The 17,932-nt window shown below is 42.5% G+C and overlaps 1 protein-coding gene across 1 annotated transcript in view; it reads left to right on the plus strand.

Annotated features, from left to right (window-relative positions):
* NTRK3 (neurotrophic receptor tyrosine kinase 3) overlaps positions 1 to 17,932 on the plus strand; it is a 587,560-nt gene that overhangs the window by 506,418 nt on the left and 63,210 nt on the right. The window contains exons 16-17 of the mRNA XM_042781682.1: positions 9,732 to 9,904; positions 14,554 to 14,797. Coding sequence (XP_042637616.1) covers positions 9,732 to 9,904; positions 14,554 to 14,797 — 417 coding nt within the window. The remainder of the gene's footprint in view (positions 1 to 9,731; positions 9,905 to 14,553; positions 14,798 to 17,932) is intronic.

The raw sequence follows: 17,932 nt of genomic DNA on the forward strand, positions 1-17,932 counted from the left end.
GTCAAATGGTATTTCTAATTCCAACTTTTGAAGGAATCGCCATACTGCTTTCCACAATGGTTGTACCATTTTACAGTCCCACCAGCAGTGTATGAGAGTTCCAATCTCTCCACAACCTCACCAGCATTGGATATTTTCAGGAGTTTATTCTTACAATTTGGAGGCTTGAAGTCCAAGATCAAAGTGCCAAGCTCTAGGAGCTGGGTGAAAGCCCCTCAGCCTTGGGCTTCAGCTCTGCCTCCAGCTCCTGGCCCACTGAAGCTAGAGGCATTTCTTCACTCAGACAGCTGCTGGCTGCTGAGGCTGCCAGGCTCAAGGTTGACAAGTAAAAAGGCACAGTCCTGATGTTACCAAACCACATGGCAGGCCATTAATTCAAGTTCATTGTAAGTCCCCAGGTCGGCACAGCATGCCAGGCTGCTGAACAACCACACAGCTACATGCAAGATCTCAGCATGCCATAAGCTAGAGACCATTCCCCAAGGCTTATCTTTATATACAGGAAGCAGACCACATCCCCTAAAGCAGCTACTCAGCTGCTCACAGTAGATTCCACTATGGAGTTGATTACCAGTCTCATCATGGGGTATACTACATCCGGCTGCCCAGCCACTCAACCAGGCCAGCCAAGTTGACACACAGTGAGAATTCTACCCCTGAATCACCATTGCCCTATATAACCAAGATTAAACTTTTCCAAAATCATGGTTTTAGCTCAGTTGGCAAGACTTTTTTCTCAATAAGTGGAAATCATGGCATTTGCACATAAGAGATTTACAATCAGTTAGGGAGACAAGATAAATATCCATGAAAGAAACAGAAAGCAAGGAAAGATGGAGCATGATTTGTATGTTTATGTGCAGTGTACATGTGACATTAAAATAATGAAACTCAGGATTTTTTTAACATAAGTGGTGCCACTTTAAAATTTGGCAACAATACACTTGCTCAAAAGATCTCAAAATGTCTTTTCTGATATTCAAATGACCAGTAAGTATATGAAAAAAGTGATCAACCTTATTAACCATCAGAAATGCAAACTGAAACCATCCTGAGTTCTATATACATCCACTAGAATGGCTAAATAGCCATGACAATACCAAGTATTGACAAGGATATGGAGGAATTGCAACTCTCATATTCTGCTGATGGGAATGTAATGTAACTTATATATAAGATTATATATTTTATATAAGATTGTCTATGTATAAAACATTCAAAGACAAGAAAAACTAAATATAACTATTCTTCACTTATCAACTATTTTGTTACCGATTATTTTGCTTTTACTACAATAGTAAAAAGTCTACTATCTGACAGTTTTGCACATTAATGATATACATCTATCAGCAATGAATGCCAAAGGGCAAGACAAAAGTAACACTGGCAGTGATGGTTAAGGTTATTTGTCAACTTGGCTAGGCCATGATTCTTTTTCTTGTTCCTCTAAAAAGACATTTTCCCTTTATTTATTTTTCTTTCTTTCTGTTTTATTTATTTATTTATTTATTTATTTTAATTGTGCTTTGGGTGCAAATTTACAAAGCAAATTTGTTTTACATTCAACAATTCATGCACATTTGATTTCACAGCCCGATTACCATCCCCAACCATAAAAAAACTCTCCTCCCCTCCCCTCCCTGTGACTACCCCTCCCCTGGGCCCTTCTTAACTATGCATTCTTATCTGTCCAGATTTCCCTCTGGTGTCTCATGGCTGATTGCTTTAAGGGGTGCATCTACCTAGAGTAGGTGGGTGTATCATCCTGGCGTAGGTGTTCTGCATGTAGGTCTTTCTGCTGTTGTGCTAAGAGCAAATCCATGGGAGTGAGTCCATTTCTAGGCCAAAGGGTAACCTGGGGCCATAGTCTCAGGGGTTCCACCAGTCTCTCTCTGACCAGTAATTCTGGTCCTTTTGTGTTTTTGAATTTTGTTCCACATTTTCTCTCCCACTCTGTCCAAATTCTCCAGTTTTGATCGTTTTCCAAGTGGTTGACATTGGTAGCTGGCCACCATCACTGGCTGTTGACTCCAATGAATGACAAATCCAAGGTCTCCAGGCCAAATGGTGGATTGTTCACTCATGGACAGTTGTAGAGAGCACAACAGAATCCCGGTCCACAGAAGAGTGTTTCTTTTCCCAGGATGTCTGTAGATATACTGGAAGCAGACCAAACCCTGAGGGAAACTCTCTTTCAACGGGTTGGCTGATCAAAACATATTCATCTGATCCCATCATGAGAATAACCACATCACAACTGCTTAAACTGCACAGAATTGTGGTCCAGTCAAGTTGACACACAGCTCCAACTATCACATCTCCTATCCCTAGTAACCAACAAAGTGAATTTCCTTCCTTGAGTAAACCTTTCCTTGACTTTTTACAATAATGGGATCATACAATATTTGTCCTTCTGTGATTGACTTATTTCACTCAGCATAATGTCCTCTAAATTCATCCACATTCTGAGATGATTTGGGTATTCTTTATCATTCTTCAATGTTGCATAGTATTTCATTGTGTAAATGTACCATAGTTTGATTATCCATTCATCTGCTGTTGAGCAGTTAGGTTATTTCCATCTCTTTGGTATAGTGAATTGTGCTGTGATGAACATGGTTGTACATATGTCTGTTTGTGTCCTGTCTCTCACCTTTTTAGAATATATTCCTAGTAATGGAATTGCTGGATCAAATGGTACTTCTATTTTCAGATTTTTAAGGAAACACTATATCATTTTCTGGTCCCACCAGCAGTGTGTGAGAGTTCCATTCTCTCTGTAACTTCACCAGCATTTGTTATTTTCTGTCTTGTTGAACTTTGCTATTATTATTGGGGTGAGATGATATGTCATTGTTGTGTTGATTTGCATCTCTCTAATATGTGCCATGATTCTTAGTGGTCTAGCAGTTCTGCAATGATGTAGTCATCTTCCATTTTCACAGAACACTTATTTTTGCATAATGAAGTGGTCTTTGGAATCTAACCATGTCAATAAGTGAGGAGTGAGTGTACTAGTGTGTAAGGATTCATACATAGGTAGTAAAAATCATTTTTAAAAAGGCAAGAACATGAATTCCATTGGAGTAGTTACTTTTGGGGTGAGAGAGGGCATAGAGATGGAGGAGCAGGGCACTAGGGTGACTTTTGGAGTTAAGAACGTTGTATTTTTATTCTATGTTGAATACTGTTCACTTTGTGATAAATCAATGTGCTATGAAAGATTTTTCTTTCAGGGCCTACATTGTATTTTAAAAATAGACTTAATTCTTTTATTTCTTAAATATCAGTTGAGCACTGTGCCTGGTACAGTACCAGGAATAGAAAAAGACACCCAGGGCCATGTAGCTTACATCTCAGAGTCATAGAACATTAGAGCTCAGAAGGGATATTCAAGGAGGAGGTGATGGTTGTGGTGATAATGATGATAGCATCTTAACAGTAAACATTTATTAGGATGCCCACACTCTGCCAGGCATTGATATAAGTGATGGACACATGTTGTTCTTGTTATGTGCTGTTGAGTCAGCCCCCAACTCATAGCAACCCCTCCTTGGGTTTCCGAGGTGGTATCACTATGGAAGCAGATTGCCCAACCTTCCTTCCAAGGAGTGGCTGGTGGGTTTGAACCACCAGCCTTCCAGTTAGCAGTCAAGTGCCCTGGGCACTATGCTACCAGAGCTCCTGATGGACACATACTGATGTTTAACTCTCACAATAACCCTATGAGGTAGGTACTGTTAATAACTCCATTTTACAGAAGAGGACACAGAAAGAGAGGTTAAACAATATGCCCAAGGTTTTGCCACTAGTGGTAAAGCCAGATATGAAACTCATGCTCTTTACACTCTCTTACTTTACCAGTGAGAGAATGATGCCCTTGTAGCTGCTTTTCCTATTTTCCCTCCATCTCTCCATACTCTGTTCTGGGTGAATACCTCAGTGCTCTCTTCCAGTTCATTAATTCTTCTTATAACTGATCAAGAGGTTGTCTTTTTTTCAGAAAGTTTTTGTTTTAAATTTAGTTATCACATGTTTTATTTCCAAGATTTTTAATTGGTTTTTATTTTATTATTATCTTAATTGTATTTCTGTTTTTACTGCATACTTTTTTTTAAAAAAATGTTATTTCTTCACTTGCTTTGGGCATTTACTTATTTTAGAATATTTATTAGTCTGTTCTATAAAATTAATTTTACTTGCAGGTAATGCATATTTCTGATTATTAATAATTTTAGCACATGAATTTAGCATGTTATTTCTTTCAGTATATCTGAACCTCAGCTTTCAAGTTCCTTTTGCTTTGGAGTGTTGCTTTATTCTTATTTTTCATGTTCAAGATTTCCACTTTTAGTTACTTTAGATTGGAGCAGGAACTTACACCATTTGAGAAGTAATCAAAGTGCAGATTTTTACTATTTTACCATTTTTTTATAGTTCTTCCTCCCACTCTTAACACTATTTTTAACCTCTGACCTTTAGCAGGTCTTTCTAAAGCATTCATCCTAGGTACCAGAAAAATAGCTCAATCTTTGCACTCCTATTTCATTGGTCCCTATATAATTTCATTACATTAAGTGATTACAGTTGTTAGCAGATTTAACTGTCATAGATAAGTTTGGGAACAATCACAGACAGCTCTCTTGGTAAGCCCCCGTCTGAGGAAGAAGTACCTCTGTGGATATCCTACTAGATATGTGTATTCAAGGTATAATGGGCACCAGTCAGTATATCTTACAGAGATAATGGGAATTGTCAGCTAATCTGTTCAGGCATGTAGATATAGCATGGGAGTGTTTCTGGCCAAGGTAAAGGCAAATACAAAAGTTCTGGGGCAATGACTGGTACACCATCTGATCTGCAACCTATACAAGTATGAGACCAGAAGAACTAGATGGTGCCCGGCTACCAATGTCATCCACTTGGAAGGGATGTAGGAGATCCTGGATAGAGAGGGAGAACAATGTGGAACAAAACTCAAAATCATTTGGAGGGGAAAAAAAAAGGGGGGGGATGGTTGGGACCAGGTTTGCTGGTCCAATAGAGCCTGGTGGAACCACTGAGACTATGGCCCCTAGCTACCCTTCAAGTCTGGAATTGAGACCACACCTGTGGTTTCCAGCCAAGCAAAGTACAGGTATGTGAGTTGAACATTCACCTCAAGTGGACACATGCCCTTGAGAGAACAATCATGGGAGAAGGAAGGGAACCTTATGCACAGGAAGACAGCTTAGGGGGCAGGAGAGTATGGAGGGATGGACACTGGGAAGTGGTACCTTGGGGAGGAAATTGGAGGGGAGCTGTTGCATTGTGGTAAACTGTGGTCAATGACATGAGACAAAGTATATGTGAACTGCTGTATCGAGAGTGAATTTGCTCTGTAAATCTTCACCCAAATCTAAATAAAATAAAATTAAAAAAAAAAAAAAAATTCTGGGGCAGGGAAAAGCTTGGAGGGACGAAAAGACAAATGAGAGTGAAATGCAGTGAATGAGGGGGAAGAGATGTGTGTGGGAGGAGAAGAGAGAGAGAGAGAGAGAGGAGAGACTAAGATGAGATATTTAGGGCCCATGATTATGTTAAAGAGTGTGGGTTTTATTCTAAAAACAATGGGAAGCCAATGGCCAGTTTAAAACCAGGGAAGAGATATAAAGGAGAAGCACACATGTCATGGATGCAAAAACTATCCCTCTGCCTCCCTGATGAAGTTGCTTGGGAATCTCAACAAGAGGAAGGGGCAGTGGATTTTGAGGGACTACAAGAAAGGTGATTTTCATAGCTAAAAATAGTTGATGGATGTGTGTGTGTGAGAGAGAGAGAAGGAGGGAGGGGGAGAGAGAATTTCTTCCTAAGTTTTAGCAGTTAGGTGTATATGCATGCCTGCACAAATAGTAACATGTCTTTCAGTATATTAAAGAAATCTAAAATTGACCAATTCTTTGCAATATCTCCCACCAACAAAAGAAAAGAAAAATGGAGGGCAGCAGAGTCACTAGGCTGGACAGTGTTGAAGATGACAATGTTAAGTGACTTTGAAGGAGGTGGAAGCTGTAGAGAAGTTTGGAGGCTCTTTCTATCTCCACTGTTTTCCTCCCATCTAGCTAAACAGCCTGGGTGAAACCCTTCCATCAATGTGAGGCGTGGACATGAGATCCAACAAACATAGAAGGGAAGACCAGACATGGAAATGACTCCAAACTTTGATGGCAAAGGAGGAAGATGAGGAGGGCAAACTAAGCTCCAGCTGTCCTCTTTGGTGTATAATAATTACTCAAAGTGTCTACCCAGGAGCTTCCTGCCTTCACAGGCACTTTGGCAAGGCTCATCTCCCTGTGGGCCCAGGCCTTGTGCAGATACATTTTCTAGAGATGTGGTTCTGTCTTGTGGCACTAACTTGTGATCTATTTCGCAATTTCTTTGTAAATTTCAATTTACAAAGTAGGTGTTGGATGTGGCCTAAGTAAGAGAGAGTCTTTGGCCCAGTTTTCCTCTCATTATTCTCTTCCTATCATGTCTGTCCCAATTGCATCATGTCCCTGGTGAATGGGGTCACTTGCAACTCTGAACCCCAGTTGCTGACCCTACTCTTTGCCAGTTACATAACAACTCCAGGTATGGCCCAGAAGCTGAAAGACCCATTTTGAAGGCAGAGAGAGGATTGATTGTAGGGTCCAGAGAAAGGGTGTGGGAAAACTCAAAGAGAGAGCAGCTGTTTTGTGTTCCATTGCCTACATCAGGGCCTCATACCTGCTCCCAGTACAGGAAGCCAACCTGGGGGATGCTGGCTGGCACCGCTCAAGGGCTGAGAATGGAAGTATCCAATGGCTGCCACTAGTATCCAGACTGTGCAAGAGAATGATTTAAAGAGATGGAGCGAGGCCATTTGGCTGGCCCCAAATTTGATCTACTCTTCCCTCTCATAAATCCAGCGGTCACATAAATCTTTATATTCTCCCATCCCACCCATGCTGGGTTCTTTTTTTTTTTTTTTCATGAAAATAAATAAATCACTGGCAGTGATCCTATAACCACACCCTAGCCCATGTAGCTCAGAGCTGTGTCTGGGAGCTGGGTTGCTGGGAGAGCTCTCTCTCACCAGAACTCTGACTTTTTTCTATTCACAGCAAGAAGGCTTCACAAATGTCTTTGTTATGGTTATATGTGAACACTACAGCCTATTCCTTTATTATTAGGTAGCTTGCCAAAGCAGGGAGGTCCTGGGTGGTGCAAATACATGGTTGCTAACCAAAAGACTGGAGGTTAAAGTCCACCTCAGAAGAAAGTCCTGGTGATCTACTTCTGAATGGATACAACCATAAAATATCCCATGGAGCGCAGTTCTACACTGACACACCCAGCAGTTCTGTGGGAGGAAAGACCTAGTGATCTACTCCCATAAGATCACAGTGGAGGAAACCGTATGGAGCAGTTTCTACTCTGTTATATAGGGTCAATATGAGTCAGAACCAACTCAACAGCACACAACAATAACTCTCAATATGCTGAAAACCCAAGCCAGAAAACCAGTTGCCATCAAGCTGATTCTGACTCACGGTGACCCCACATGTGTCAGAGTAGAAGTGTGCTGCACGGGTGTTTCAGTGGCTGATTTTTTGGAAGTAGATCACCAAGCCTTTCTTCCAGTGTGCCTCTGGGTGCACTCGAATCTCCAAACTTTTGATTAGCAGCCACACACATTAACCTGTTTGCACCATTCAGGGACTCCAAGCCCAAGCAGCCCTGTACATGTCAGGTAATTGGGGCTGCAGGGGAAAGAAGAAAGATCTTTGGTTAAGGAGGCTTTCGTCAGCTACAGGGGAGGCCAGACTGCCTGAATAACCAGAAAAAGCCAGATGCCTGACAGAGAGAAGACAAAACAGTCTCCAGTCTGTCTAGAATTTCACTAACCTGCAAATGGCAAACAAACTTCACACCTACTTTCTCATTTCCTCATGTTGTATCTCTTGAGGGCACTAAACTGTGTCAGGTGAAATGAATGGGTGTTTGGTTCCATCTATCTTTGCACCTTATGGGGAAAGGTGCAGACACACCTGTACAGGCTGCTCCTCCAACAGGAAGGAGACTGTTCTTTCCACAGCTTATTGTCAGTTGAGGTCAGCACTGCTGCATTTACACAAGACTGCTGTCTCCAGAATCCTTCAAGTGGGCTTAAAAGGCCTCAGAGTCTGTGGGTGGTGCAAATGGTTAACACTCAGCTGCTCAAAAGAGGTTTGGAGGTTTGCATCCATCAGATGCACCTCGGAAGAAAAGCTTAGTGATCCCCTTCCAAAAAATCAGCCATTGAAACATCTGTAGAGCACAGCTTTACTCTGACACATATGAGGTCACCAAGAGTTGGAATTTACTTGAAGGTAACATTTTTTTTTTTTTTTTCCAATGAGGGTACGCTAATTTATAAAGTTAAGCCAATTGGGGAAGTGGTTTTCAAGTGGTTTGTTTTAGAAATGAAATTATTTCTTCAAAGGCATCTTTAGGAGAAGGGGGCATAGTCAGGCCTTCTGTCTCATTGTTCCTTCCTCCTGCCCCTTGGGAGCTCTGGTGGCATAGTGCCTAAGGCATTTGGCTGCTAACCAGAAGGCTGGTGGTTCAAACCCACCAACCACTCCTCAGAAGGAAAGTTGGGCAATCTACTTCCTCAGAGATACTGCCTTGGAAACCCAAGGAGAGGTCTCTATGAGTCGGAAACGACTGGCAGTCTGAGAAAGCCTAGCTTTTTGAGATGAAAATATTGGCAGACCACTGGTTATGAACTTCCTAAGTACAGACAACTCCTACTTGCCCTTTAATGTTATGTAAATTTGCCCTCATTTTGAAACAATTGAACCAATCCCTACTGGCAACAACTTCTTCATCACAATCACCTTCACTTGCTGCATGTGCAGCTTTTAAATCATTTTAAAGGCTTAGAGCCTTTTCTTGTACTAAAGTAAGGCTAAGTAAGAACCATATGCACTTGTTTCAACTCACCTACAAATTCCACTTAAAGACTTAAAGGCACACTTAAGAACTGATCTCATTTGTAATCTGAGGACCACCTGTACTTTGAAATCAGTGGCCTGATAGGTGGGGCACAGGGATCAGAAATGTTATTTTCTCTTTCTACAAGGATCCAAATGCTGAAAGAAGAGGAGTTGGGCATGCTGTTGTAATTTACCCTTTTTGTCATTGTTGCTGTCATTGTGTGCTGTTGAGTTGATTCTGACTTATGTGACCCTATAGGACACAGTAGAATTGCCCCATAGGGTTCCCAAGGCAGTAATTCTTATGAGAGCAGATTGCCAGATTTTTTCTTCTGCAGAGCCTTAGTGGTTTTGAACCACTGACATTTTGGTTAGCAGCCTACCATTTAAACATTGGGGTATCAGGGCTCTTTACACCCTGAATTAATATCTTATTGTTTGGGAATGCAGTGTGTGTTGAAGGAGATCTGGTGGTACAGTGAGTAAGGCATTTGACCGCTAACCAGAAAGCAAAAAAGGTCAGTGGTTCAAACCCATCAGCTGCTCCATGGGAGGAAGCTAGGGCAGTCTACTTCAGTAAAGATTTACAGCCTTGGAAACCCTATGAGGGTTGCTATGAGTCAAAATGGATTTGATGGCAGTGAGTTTGGTTTTTGGTTTTAATGTATGTGGTGTCAGCTTTATTCCCAGGAGGAGAACGGAGTGACTACTGCATTCTAGTTGCTAAAAGCCAGTGTCCTGCATTTCCAGGCTCTGAAGGATCCCACCCTGGCTGCCCGGAAGGATTTCCAGAGGGAGGCTGAACTGCTCACCAACCTGCAGCATGAGCACATTGTCAAGTTCTATGGGGTGTGTGGTGACGGAGATCCCCTCATCATGGTCTTTGAGTATATGAAGCATGGAGACCTGAACAAGTTCCTCAGGTAAGTAGAATTGCTCTCTGTGGTATCAAGAGTCATGCTCCCCCCTCTGAGAAAGAGAAATGAGAAGCTACATTTCTTCTTGAGGAGCCCTGGTGGCTCAGTGTTTAAGCACTCGGGTGTTAACTGAAAAGTCGTCCGTTCAAACTCATCAGCTGCTCTACTGGAGATGACATAGAGATTACATCCTTGGAAACCCTGTGGGGTAGTTCTACCCCTTGTACTATAAGATTGCTATGAGTTGGAATGGATTCAATGGCAACAGGAAAACCTTTCATCTTATCCATCCTCTCCTAAACAGAGAGATTCAGGCCTTTATCCCTGACTTCCTACGGAGATAGCAGGAGAGGTTAAGGATGATATGACAAGTAACTTGTCCTCTCTTTCCTGATTCCAACATGGATAAGAAGAGCATGGTCTGGAATGGGGCCAAGGAGGGAACTAAGATCAACTGGACTATAATTTATAACCCAGAGATTCCAAAAGCATCTCTTCCCTGATCTCGCAAATAGCTCTTTGTCTCTTAGGTTCCCCACTTGAACTCCTCCTGGAAACTTTCTTGCTAGGGATTCCTTGGTGATGAATAAGAAGGCACAAGGTTACAAACTCATTAGGATATGGACATAGTTAAAAAATAAAAGAATTTCCTTGGTTAAATTCTAAACTACTGTCCAGTAAGGTAGTCAGTCATGTGTGGCTATCTGAATTTAAATTAATTACAATTTTTAAAATTAAAAATTCAGTTTTCTAGTTACCCTAGCCACATTTCAAGTACCCAGTAGCCACATGTGGCTAGTGGCTACCCTGTCCAGAAGTTCCAACAAAGAACATTTCCAGCTCAGACTCTTCCATAAAGTGTGGGTGTTTTGTAAGAAAGGTTTCTTCAAGTTCAGAGGAAGAATGTTTTACTAGTTCTTGCAGAACTGGTAAGAGACTGCTAACTTCTGGCTCCCAGCCAGAAGATCTGATTGGCATTTCACAGGTGGATCTACCTTTCATATGGAAGACATAGCATCTCACCAGTAGAGCAGAGTGATAACATGTTTGCCATCAATGTCTTTCACTTCCAACTATTGCCCCTATGTGGAGGGGCAGCCCACAGCCAGGTATAAGGGATCTTTGGACTCCAAGGTCCCAAAAAAGAAGGTCAAACACTCAGGTTCTGGTCTGTTAAGATGCAGTCTCTACCCTAGTCACCATTTAAGTCCTCTGGAATTCTATGGCTTAGAGATTCTCAGAAATGCTAGGTTACAAAAGGCTCTGACCCACTCACCAAAAACAGGATCTTCCTGTTGAAGAGGGATATTTAATAGAGTGGGTGGTTTTGAGCAGGGAATAAGAATGGGCTGGAGGAATAATAGGCTGGATAAGTCTGTGGAACTCTGCTTATGAGCTGGGTTGACCAAAAGAGGCCCTGGAGGAATTTAAAGTGCCTTTAAGATGATCTAAACCTTCTGATCCTGGCTTTACAATGAAAGGCATTTCTTTCATTGACTACTCAGTTCTTACCATAAGACAGACTTGGGTTCAAATCCTGAATTTTTCACTTCTTAGTTGGGAGCTCTGGTGGCATAGTGCCTAAGGCATTTGACTGCTAACCAGAAAGCTGATGGTTCAAACCCACCAGCCACTCCTCGAAAGGAAAATTGGGCAATCTACTTCCATAGAGATCCCACCTCAGAAGCCCAAGGAGGGGTGACTATGAGTCAGTGTTGACTAGATGGCAGTGAGTTTCATTTTTTTGGTTTGAGTGATAGAGTCTGGAAGAAGCTGTTAAACCTTCAATTTCTCTCCTAGAGTACAAGAGCTTTATTAACTGCTTCACAATGTTGTTTTATGAGTATTAAATAACTATATTTATACAATGTAAAAAGGAGCTCTGGTGGCACTGTGGTTAAAGCATTGAGCTGCTGATTAAAAAGGTCAGTGGTTTGAAACCACTAGCTGCTCTGTGGGAAGTAGATGAGGTGGTCTGCTTCCATAAAGATTTACAGCCTTGGAAAACCTATGGGGCAGTTCTACTCTGTCCTATGGGGTTGCTATGAGTCGGAATCAGCTCTATGGCACCGGGACTTGACGGGACTGCCTTGTTTTTTTGGGTCTCACTAGTTTTCCACCTTTGATGGGTACAGTTTTACCACTTTTCTATTGCTTGTTTCAGTGAGTTTGAGTTTTCGTTCTCTGACAGGTTTCTTACACAGCTTCCAGATTTTGCAGATGAGTTTTACATGTAACTAGGTGTAAGAGTAAACCAAAAACCAAACTCACTGCCATCGAGTCGATTCTGACTCATAGCGACCCCCTTTGGGTTTCTGAGGCAGTAAATCTTCATGAAAGTAGATTGCCCAGTCTTCCTTCCACTGAGTGACTCACGGGTTTGAACCACCAACCTTCTGGTTAGCAGTCAAATGCCTTAGGCACTACACCACCAGAGCTTCTTACATGTAAGATAGGTGCTATTAAAATCATTGATATTATTATGTTATCAGGGCTACAAACCAAGATAGCTTCTAATCCAGGTGACTCTTTTCCTCAATACTTAGGATCTGTCTTTCCCTGTGCTTCCCTTCCCTGGGGTCAGAGGGACATGCCTCATTGTCCCCTATCCTCTCCATTGGTTCAGCAGTGACTTCAGCCCCAAGTGCCACCAGTAGGGCTAAATAGGGCTCTTGGGGACCTCTTTGTCCCATTGTCATACCCCATATAAGGGAAAAGGAAGAAAACTTAGAGGGGAAATAAAGGGTGGGAGGCAAGAGTAGATGCAAGGAGTGGGAGAAGCTTAAAATAAGAGGAAAAGGAAAAGCAGAGAAAAAGGAAAAAGAAAGGAACCCATTGGGTGAAGGACAATGTCTGTGCTGGACAGCCTGCCCCAAAATGATCCCTGCACCTCCTCTTTCTTCACAGTGGAGAAGGCATGAGAGAGTAAGAAAGGGCACCATTCTGCCAGGGCTTGCTCATGGTTCCTACAGCCTCTGTGTTTTTCCATGGGCTCCCTTCCTAAAGACATCATGGGGGGGTCTATCCAAGTCAAGGCTCAACCGTCTTCCCTGGGACATTTTTTTTTTTTTTTTTGGAACACAATCTAGGCTTTGGCCTTCACAAATGACCAGATTCCTGGTAAATGCCATTAATCTGTCTCCTTGGGCTGTGTCTGTCAAGGATGGGTTTCTCCAGAAGCTGCTAGTGGCTTCAGTTCCCAGCATTGGGCCACCCCAAGCCTTCCTGGGAGGTGGCTAGCAGGCTGCTTTCACACTGTAACCTCTATGATCCCTCTCTGGCTCTGCCAGCTCTCATGACTCCATGTGGGTGAGTTTTAGGGGCTGGCTGGAGGGCCCTCCCCCAGTAGACAAGAGACAGGTCTTGTCTGCTGAATCCTTCCTTGTGAGCTGATGCAGGAGCTCCCCTCCTGAAGAGTGAGGAGGTTAGCACCCACAGGAGATAATAAAACGAGCATGTTCATATTTAACGGCGCCTTTCAGTGGAAATTGGAGAAGCAGTAAAACAGGCCGAGGCTGCACTGTCCATGAGAGCTCCTCACCCACAACTACATAAATAAGGGCCCCGGGTGTGGTCACAGCTTGTTGGGCTTACTGGAGAAAAGAGTGAACAGTAAAAGTGACTGATATGACAGAGGAAGGTTTTGAGAAACAGACCTGGGACTTGATTTGGGATGGAGGCGTGCTGGGACTTCTAGACCTCTGCTTCAGATCAGAGCATTTCTCCACCCCAGGCCTAGACAGTGTTTGGAGTGTTCACAAATGTGGACTCAAGAGTCTTGCTACTCAGAATCTGGCCTGGAGACCAGCAGTGCTTGTCAGAAATGCAAATGCATGGGCCCCAGCTGAATCAGCAGAGTCCTTGGGTGATATAATTAATGTGCTCAGCTGCTAACGGAAAGGTTGGAGGTTCGAGTCCACCCAAAGGTACCTCAGTACAAAGAGCTGGTGATCTAATTCCCAAAAAATCAGCCACTGAATATATAATGGAGCATAGTTCTACTCTGACTCCCATACCCTCCATGATTTGGAGTTGACCTAAAAGGAAACTGCTTTTTTTACTCAATCAGCATCTCAGGAGTGAGGCCCTGGAATCAGTTTTAACAAGCCCCTAGGTGCTCATGAAAGCTTAAGAAGCTCTCCTCTAGAGCCAAATAATTGCTTTCACATTCTTCCTCTTGACCCCCATGTAGCCACTCTGTGACCTCTGTCTTTATGCTTCAGTTTCCTTATCTCAAAATTGGGACAGGAGGATCAAATGGGTGAATATGTTTAAAACAGTCAGAGCAATGCTTGGTTCATAATAAGGGCCCTGTAAGAGTTTGTTTTTGATATTGTTTTATTAATTATTCTATAATATATGTCTAGAACTTAGGAAACCCCTAGACAAGAGTAAAATGCTAAAAAGAGGAGTCTATCCCCTGACCCATTGGAGCATGTCTGTGGGTATCTTATTGGAACTATGGTTGTAGTGTTTCACCTATACTCATCCTCTCATCATATAATTTTAGGTAGGCAGAAATAGGCCACAGACAGGCTGAAAAGTGAGATTTTATTCATGTCTATGGGGGATTCTAGTGTACAGGGAGCCAAGAAGGCCTTTCCCCTTTATCTGCTGAATTCTCTCTGCTCCCTCCTTCTCCAACCCCCATGCAGGGCCCACGGGCCAGATGCGATGATCCTCGTGGATGGACAGCCACGCCAGGCCAAGGGTGAGCTGGGACTCTCCCAAATGCTACACATTGCCAGCCAGATTGCCTCGGGCATGGTGTACCTGGCCTCGCAGCACTTTGTGCACCGGGACCTGGCCACCAGGAACTGCCTGGTTGGAGCCAACCTGCTGGTGAAGATTGGAGACTTTGGCATGTCGAGAGATGTCTACAGCACTGATTACTACAGGGTAAGGTGGCCTTTCCCAGCTGCAGGGCTCCGCAGCAGAACTAGTACCTTGCTCACGTGTCTTTGTCATTGTCCATTAACCCTGTCACTCTGGCACACACACATACACACCTGTGCCCAGACATTCACTCAGCAGCCTTCTTTTGGTCACTCTTGCATCATGGCATGCCTGTTTATTATCCTCACCATAGCCCTCTTTCCTCTTGGACATTTAGCTGTAATGTATCCTTAGTTTGCAATGACATGTGCATTGTGTTTTACTTGCATCAGTATCCATCCTTCTCACACATACACACATACGTGTGTGTGTGTGCACCCAAACACATATAGAGACAAGCCCAATTTGGTGCTACCTTTTAACATCTACCAACCCAGTCCCTAATTCAGCCTCACCCACTGTAGATTTTATTCTCTGAAATTATCTGCTGACCACATAAGGCCTATTTTGTCTCCCAAAGTAAATCTTAATCATAAACTAGAACCCAAAATAAAACAGCAACAATGACTGATGTATTGCTGAGCAGAGTTATCAAATGGGTTAGGAATGATTAGGAAAGAAAGCTTGTTACCTGTTATCAGATAGCAAGGGTGCCAGTTAAACCTTAGAAAAAGCTCTCAGATTGTGATTTATGCCATACTACATCTACTTTACATTAATAGGAGTCTTATTTTGCTTCCATGATTTTTTTTTAATCTCATAAATTTAGGAATCTCCTTCTCATACATCATTTGAGTGATTCTTGCCCAGGAAAAGACCAATAATGTCACCCATCTCAGAAGGGAAAAATGTGTTACAAACTGAGACGCAAGAGTTGGATAACTTCTGAAAACTGTTTTGAGGTGTCTCAAAATACGGAAGATTTACTTTGAGAACATTGAGTGGAGAAAGAATTTGAATTAGATGTGTAAGGAGAATGTGGGGCAATACTTTGGTGGTTGAGAAGCATGGCAGCCATTTGTCTCATCTTCTTTGTAGGCAATGAGTGATCATATGTGAGTCAAAGAGCCCCAATATGATTATCAACTCTCAGTTGACCTGAACATGGTAGACCAGAAGGCTGGGAGTTTGGGGTTGGAGACTATAGACCTGTTTTGTCTGGATGCTCTTGATAGCTTGTTTAAATGAGATTGCCAGGCATTAAAAGTAATCAATCAAGGGACTTCATTTTAACAACAGCCAAGGGAAAAGTGGAATACTTGGATACTTGGATAATGTCCTTTGTGGCCAAAAAGTACCCCAACCAGAGGATGGCAGGCCATATCCCATCATTAGAGACCTTCAGGCAAAGTGAACCTAACAGCAGGGAAAACTTAGTTTCCACAGGGGATTGGGCAGCTCCTCTAGTGACTTGCCATGTCTAACATTCCTGGATATGGAAAAGAGATCAAGAAGCAACAGTAGCCACTGATTGATGGCCAGGACAGACCTGCCAGGAAATATCAAAATAGAATCTTTCTTTAGCATCTAGACCAATATTTTCAATCATTTCCAGGAGAGGCATTGGTGAGGTTATTAAGGGCCCATGGGTCATAGATTTCTTGAGTCTGGCTGGTGCTGGCACCATTTAATTGCCTGTGTATTCTGTGTAATGGGGTTTGCAGGTTTGTCGGGCTGAGCTCAGATTTATGTTGGTGTTGATAAAAGCCATGAGTGGCTCTTCTTTTTTTCTGTACAAGGCAAATGTTTTGATCATGTCAAGCTGATCGCCACTGGATTTCCCCAGGTCTTGGGAAACTATTTCTGACCAGAATGTGTGCAAAATGAGCCTTCAAACTTGATTCAAAGACTGCACTTAGTATTTCTTGATTCTGGATTTACAAAAGGGAAAGGGGACCACAATCACTTCTCCAAATGATCCTCCTTTGCCTTTGCTTTAACACTGATCAACTGTTGCTCTTTATTCTTGGGACAGCGGCAATGGGTAATGATTGCCACACCACAGTCCATCAGCTTTCTGTGGATTACAGGGAAGACTGGATTTTAAGGAAGGTAGAATGGTTCAGGAAAATGTCTACACTACAGATATCTTCAATTCTTTTTTATGAGTTCTAAGCCAGGTATTAGCTGAGGCCAACTTGCTTATGAAAATATGTGCTTTTATTTCAAAGGAGATATGAAACAAGAAGGGATAGTTGTAGTAAAACCTTAACACACCATTGGAAAATTTGTCTATTCCACTGATAGTGGCTAGGTGCTGTACTCTCCATATTCAACGAGTTCCTAGTGTATACACAGCCTCCCCTACAGTCCCACCCACTCTTCTATAAAACAAAAGGCAGAAGAAGTAGATTTGCTTGAGATCACATCTGCATTGACTGATGACAAGGGAATTCTTGGGCTTTGGACCTAGTCTTACCTGTGTAACGTCCTAACACCACAAGTTAATGGCCATGTGACCTCAGTGCACTTTCCCTGACCTCTGTCCAATTTTCTCATTTTTAAAATAAGGACAAAAATATTTATTCAACAGAGTTATTTTAATGTTAAACAAGTTAATTTGTGTAAAGAGCCTGGAATACAATAGTTACTCAATAAAGTATTATCTATAATATTTTATTTAGTCCCTTTCACATCCAAGGCAAGAAAACCCCAGTGATTACCTTATTTCCAGATGCAATTTCTGGATCAGATAGGGGAAGCTCTTGACCACTGTGGGAGGAGAAACTGGGATCATGCAGCTGTCTCCAAAAGAGTAGGTAAATTGGCTCTTGTTGTTAATTGCCCTGGAGTCAGCTCCAATTCTTGACAACTTTCTATATAACAGAACAAAGCATTGCCCATCCTGCACCATCTCGGTTGTTGTTATTGTTATGTGTGGTTGAGTAGGACCCGACTCATAGCAACCCCTCCTTGGGTTTCCAAGGTGATATCACTACAGAAATAGATTACCCAACCTTCCTTCCGAGGAGTGGCAGGTGGCTTTGAACCACCAGCCTCCTGGTTAGCAGTCAAATGTCTTAGGCACTACGCTACCAGAGCACCTGCACCATCTCTAGGATCTGTGATATGTTTGAGCCCATTTTTGTGGCTGTTGTGTCAATCCATCTCATGGAGGATTTCCCTCATTTTCACTGATCAACTGCTTTACCAAACGTTGTGTCCTTTTGTAGAGACTGGTGTTTCCTGATGAACAGT

This window comes from Orycteropus afer, unplaced genomic scaffold (genome assembly GCF_000298275.1).
Source record: "Orycteropus afer afer isolate SDZICR_OR568_19922 unplaced genomic scaffold, OryAfe1.0 scaffold00150, whole genome shotgun sequence".
In the NCBI taxonomy this organism is placed as follows: domain Eukaryota; kingdom Metazoa; phylum Chordata; class Mammalia; order Tubulidentata; family Orycteropodidae; genus Orycteropus; species Orycteropus afer.